At 34.4% G+C, this 6246-nt stretch overlaps 1 protein-coding gene across 2 annotated transcripts in view; it reads right to left on the minus strand.

Moving 5' to 3' along the window:
• Positions 1–3026, minus strand: part of LOC105559117 (venom allergen 5-like) — a 9254-nt gene extending 6228 nt beyond the window's left edge. The window contains exons 1-2 of one of the 2 annotated variants that reach the window (XM_012007189.1): positions 2519–2599; positions 1325–2030 (exon numbers count right to left, since the gene is read on the minus strand). In XM_012007189.1, coding sequence (XP_011862579.1) covers positions 1325–1361 — 37 coding nt within the window. In that variant the 5' untranslated portion in view covers positions 1362–2030; positions 2519–2599. Of the gene's footprint in view, positions 1–1324; positions 2031–2518 lie in introns of both variants that reach the window. The other variant, XM_012007188.1, reaches the window with a different exon arrangement.
• Positions 3027–6246: the final 3220 nt, after the last annotated feature.

Here is a 6246-nt window from a genome sequence, read left to right on the forward strand (position 1 = left end):
AAGAGAGACCTCATCACGCTCGTTGCCTCCTTTTATTAGAAAATCGGCGGCTCGGGCTCCCTGCTCCCCACTACGGACCCACGACGGCAGCGCGGACCCATGACCAAAAAGCGAAGCTCGCGTCCACTTATGCTTCCCAAAAACGCGCGAAATTGAAATGAGTATAATTCCAACGTATCGAACTTCACTCCGTGAAACAATGAGTATTCACTGCGAATTACGAGGGTAAAAACGAGCACTTTTGGGTTTTATAGCGTTAGAATGCTAACGTAAAGATACTATACTCATTATCAGAATATTCCAATTTCGTTACGAGTTTAATCACTTTTCTCCGCAGGTGCGCCACAGCAACGGTATGATGACAGGGAGAAGAACGAGAAAGATGAGTAGGTAATTGCATAGCCTTTGCGAACTGGACCAAGTACCACGGTCGTACAAGTTTTGCATCGGTAATATGATCGCGCGAGTTGATTGTCGTCATCACCTTTCGTCATACACGGAAGATCGCTCAGATCGTCTGCGATCACAGCCGTCGCATCCTAATAAGATAAATAGTACGTGCAATTTATCTTACGAGATTTGCGCTCATCCCTGAGTGGTCTTGGTAATTCTTTCTGGATCCGCCGTCGGCTTTACTTCTCACGGAGTTCGCTCGTTGTACATACATCGCAGTGAATCCAAGAGGAGAGGTTTACGTTACACTCGAGCATACTTAAAAAACTTGTTCCTGACCAACAAGTACAAGAGGAATATGACATTTTATATTGTATTAATTTGTCAATTAATCATTGCAAATCTACTCCAAATTTTTGCAAATTTATTTGACAGTTTTCATGCATTGATACAATATTTTGTCGATAAAATATTAAATTGAGAACCTCTACACTTTACAGTTATATACACACGATAGATTCTTAACTATTCCCAAATCAGTTTGCGTCGACATTAAAAACACAGAAATTTCTCAGAAATTAATTTATCTTGTACTCAAGGCACTCTCGATAATGATCGGTGATTTGAATTTACGGCAGTCGTCGACATTTATTTTAGACTTAAAAATATTCTACCGAATACAAATGTCAAATAATTTCTGCACGCCAAGAAATATCTGCTAATTTATTCCTGAAATTGATTTCTATCTTTTGATCGAGTAGGTTCTCTGTCGGTTGGTTTCTCCGTGTGCTGCGGCCCTTATGGGTTAAATTCTCTTAAGCAGCCGTAAGCTACGCCGAGAATTCCGTAACTTTTTTTTACCTTTCAGTGTAAAAGCTAAAATACAGGAATAAAAAATATAAATGACTCTTACTTGTTACGTCGTACTTACTTCGTGTATCGTAGATGATCCTTAAAGTTCTAAACATTCACCGTACAGTGCTACTGTGGATAGTCAACTGTAATATGAATTTCTCAGTCTCTCTTAATTTCATTATCTACTGTTTTAATTTATTCCGAACGCGAATGAAAACCTAATCATTTTTAACACAAATGGATCGATGGGAAGGCTTTGAAAATACAATTGCATTAAGAAGAGGATGTTATGTAGATGTAATTACATTGAGAATATAATTTAATTTAATTACATGAATTAAAAAGAAGAAAAACATATAAACAACAATTTAATAAATTTCTCTTTATGTTTCTGTTCTGTTGACAGTTAGATAATGTAACAGTTAGATGATGAACAGAAAAGAGATCACGAAACGACACTGTTGGCGACGACGAGAAGGGAGCAGTCGCGAGTCCCTTTTCGGTGCACGCCAATTAATCATCATTCGAAACGACGCGACGCGACGTGCCGTGTATCATTCGCTCGTTTAGCATTCATTGAAAAGGCGAAACACACTCGAGTGACATCCGTATTTGGCTGATGGCTGTCTCGCTATGACTGGAAACGTCAGTTTCTTTTTGTGCCGGAAATGAGATGGGCTTGGTACCGAGCGTAACGATGCAATTTGGCCGACACCTGCTGACTCCATTTCATCGTGTAGCTTGTAGTTAAATGAATTTCGTGGGAAAGAACTTGTGGTATACTACAATAAATAAATAGCTCTCGATCGACCATATCTACTTATTGTTAGACTACAATCTCTCCTCTTTTTCTTTTTAGTCTCACTTACATCTTATACATCTTACTACATCTAATACTAGTGGAAATGACTTTTATTTACAAGAGTAGAGATTTTAATAATTTTAACGAAAAGTCTGTGCAGGTTTGTATATTCTCCCAAAGCATTGTCTCATCGCAAAGTTGACAAAATCTACTTGTTTCTTCAGTTGAGCTTTATACGTGTTATACAATTTTTAATAAAACTTTCGAGACTTGATTACCGAACGCTAAAATTTGAAAAATTTACCCCTTTTCTCAAAGTTTTCACCAAAAAAAAACAAATCAACTAAAATTATTGTCTACTCGTTGACAATAAAGCATGGGACGTTCTTATATGCTACTCACCAATTGATGTGAAACCTTTGTATTATGTTGATTAATATAAAAAAATTGTTGAGACATCATACTCACTTAACATGGTCTTTCCACTGCACGATGTTTGACAAAAATTGATCAGCAGACAGGTGACAATCATTAGTGGAAGGCCAAAGTTTCTTTCGGCAATCATCGCAGTGACAGACAAGGAATTTCACCAGCTTGAAAAGACAAGACGAATTGTGGAGGCGAACTCGTAGTGATGTTGGCAATCAAGAATTAGTCTCCTTTAAATCTCGATGTCAGGTGAACCGTAGAAGCGCGACGCCAAGTCGTTCACTTCGGCACGCGTTGGACCAATCAGTCGATTAAATCGACTATTTTACGCGACTGTCGCGACTGTCCGGAGATATTGACGTATAGGAAGTTGGAACCGTCCGCAAACCGGTCGGTAGAACGAGCCAAACTAATAGCCAGCCACACCGATTCCTCCTGACTTTATATATCGCACTACCTGTGCCATACTATGTCCATGTAATTGTTAATGAACCAGTTGGTCTAGTGGGGACTGGGGAGTGCTGCTCAATACGCGGGAACAGAGTAACTTTGATTTAGTACATACGAGCTCAAGGTTAAAATGCGGATTCGGTGATTCGAAAAACTGCCCACTATAGTTAATTTTATCATTTCGTTTAAAATCCATAAAGTCGAACGGTTTTTACGCCGAATACTCTGTCGTCGGCTGTTCTCGATTGAACTTTCCAAATAAATGGAAAATTTCAATTCTCCATTATTAATGCAAACTTGGAACAAGAACGTAGAACGTACATATACATATATGGTATATTCCTAGCAATATTTTGGTGACATATATTTTTCAACACGCGATATGTGCTCTATGTTAATTTACTTCTCGATTATCTATCGCAATCTTGATTCTTAATAAGCAATAGGTATATGCTTCTTTTATTTCATATTATCACAGGTCCTTTAAACTACGAATGTCTTTTAGAAAACTTTTATTTTATTATACTTTTTTCAGTATTATAAAAATAGATTTAAAAATGTTCATTTATTTATATAATTTCTATAATATATATGTATGTATATATTCACTTATATATCTACTTAGACTGCAATCTCTCCCCCTTTTCTTTCTAGTCTCACTTGTCTTTCCAATGATAAAGATTACAAATCCAACACTAACTACACGCTAATACATTTTTAATTTATGTACATACATTAGTTTTATCGAGAGTGCATTAATATTATCGAGTTTTTTCAGAAAAGAGTGATACATCTTAAAATATTGGAATTTAACAAAAATATGTTAATAAATTTTTATTTCAAGAACAAACAAATAACGTTGCAATATGAAACAGAACGTATTGTAATGATAAATGCAAGTTTAGAATGATAAGTCAATCACATTAAATAAACCCTTCATAATAAATAAAACTCGCAGAGAGAGAGAGAGACTTTAATTAATTAAGTTCAGCACGAATTGCTGTACAACTTTGATTATCGGTTTCCAAACATTTAATTCAACTTGTTTTTCATCGGATTACGTCTTTCGTGACTTTTTGTCGCGTGCTTTTGCAACAATAGATCGAAATCCCTGTAAAGTTCCAAAGAAGTTAATAGAAATTTCTCTGAAACTTAACTCGTAGTTGTCTATTGCTCGTTTAGCCAGCTAACTTGCGCTTAAATTAAAAAGAAACACTTGTGTGAAGCAATCTATCAAAATTGAAAAATCTATTGTAGAGAGAGAGAGAGAGAGAGAGAGAAAGAGAGGAGACATTACAAGTAATTTTAAGTCAGTCTAATTTATTTTTGATCTAGAAAGCACGCCGAGCAGTAAACAGTGACTCTATTATTAATCTCGACATCTAAAAGACGCATTTATGCGTAGATCGTCTGAATCATTAGACCCCGGGTTGGAAAAATGTATTTTTTTAACAAAACAATTACTAGGTTAGCAAAATCAATAACATGCGAACGATGCGAGAAATTCATTTTTTGAATTTATTAAAATTAATCGCATTGTCGAGAAAAGTCCAAATATTCCTCTTGTGCTGATTACTATGAATATAATAATATATACGAGTAGTTCTTCACTCCGTTTCCACACATTCGCTTCTATCTCTTGGTAGATTTACAGAGTAAACTAGGAACAGAGTAACCACGTCATCACTAAAATCTACTTCTTTTCTTCCTGATTCTTTAAGCATACTCTACTTTTCTTCTTAAAGGATTTGTTATGGCAATTGGACGAAAATTCAACAAAACTACGTATCCAAAAATATTTTCATGCATAAAAGTTTTCAGGATTTGCATTTACATGCTATTAACAATGAATATATTTGTTTGTTGTATGTATTATATTATAATTTGAACAATACACGTTTTAAGTCTATTTTAAACAATCTGTTAATTTGGAACATATTTGCAACAACAGAAAACAGATTGAAATGCATAAGTAATTATACAATACATTTCTTGTTGAAAATCATTAGAACCAAGAAAGTTGACTAATCAATGACACAATCAATTTTATTTTCAAATACATTTAGTTTTTTAAGTAGAAATATAAAATAAAAGCGTATTTCGCATTTTATACGAATCTCTTATGCTTCTAATATATTTAGTATTTTAAAATATTTTTCTAAGCATGTCGAGTATACGCAAATTTTAGCCACTTATTTACAATAAGTAAATACAGACTCTTTTGTTCTGTCGTAGAGATTAACATTTATCATCCATGGAATTAGTCTGTTGTTTAATAATTAGGCTTTTTATGGAGCTATCCCTCTCTCTCTCTCTCCCTCTCTTATAATATATTAAAAATTCACATTTTATTTTATGCTTTTATTTGCTAACAATGTTTTATTCCAATATCTGATTAATGCTAATTGCAAAAGTGTTTTTAATAATTTGTCTTTGCTATATACACTCTTTTGGCAATTGTTACACTTATTTCATGTTCTTTCTTTATTTTTGCTCTTGCTGTAAAAAAAAGCGAAGATTAATCTCGTTGTTTGTTTGACGTGAACAAGAAATCCGTCATCGTATAAATCGATTTCTCTCTTTGGCGACATTATAGTTGCAATAGTTTTATTTCGGCGATTTATTTCCAGTCACTTTTTCCCATCTGAACAGGTTTAGACTTACGTTCACACGAATAACAGCTATTGCAAGCTTCTTTATCCGCATGATTTCTGAGAATAGCCATATCCGGTCGCGTTTTATACATATATTTAAATTGAAAATGTCCACCGAGTAAAATCACAAAAAGAATCAAAAGATATTATTTTCATTGTCGTGAAACAGAGCCGCTTCTGATCAGAGATTCAGAATTTCACACTTACGTTATACGCAATTGACCGTCCGTCGCGCGAAATACTATAAGTTTGTATACCTACTTTCTGTTTAACTTTGTTTCTTTTTGGCAAAAGACGATACATGCAGTACACATGCAAATGATATAGAATCATATACAATATAATGAACGAAAATCATGTACATCTCGCAATGCGAATAATTAATTGCAATCTAAACATTATCACAATAATCCAACAGCAGATATATTAACGCCAGTCGAGAATTTAAAAAATAACAAAATTAAGTCGTGTGGAAACGACGTTACTGGCACTTATTTATTTTCTTATAAAATTTACAACGTTTCAGCCAGTAATATTGGTCCTCTTCAGGTAACGAACTTACATAAACACCCGCAAATGTCTGAAAAACAGAAAGAGCTATGTATGAGTTATAATATATGGTCTTGCGAAGCACGGAATCCGAATTAACAATTAAGTTGTTTT

This window comes from Vollenhovia emeryi, unplaced genomic scaffold (genome assembly GCF_000949405.1).
Source record: "Vollenhovia emeryi isolate VEMERY1.0 unplaced genomic scaffold, V.emery_V1.0 DF939289.1, whole genome shotgun sequence".
Taxonomy (NCBI): domain Eukaryota; kingdom Metazoa; phylum Arthropoda; class Insecta; order Hymenoptera; family Formicidae; genus Vollenhovia; species Vollenhovia emeryi.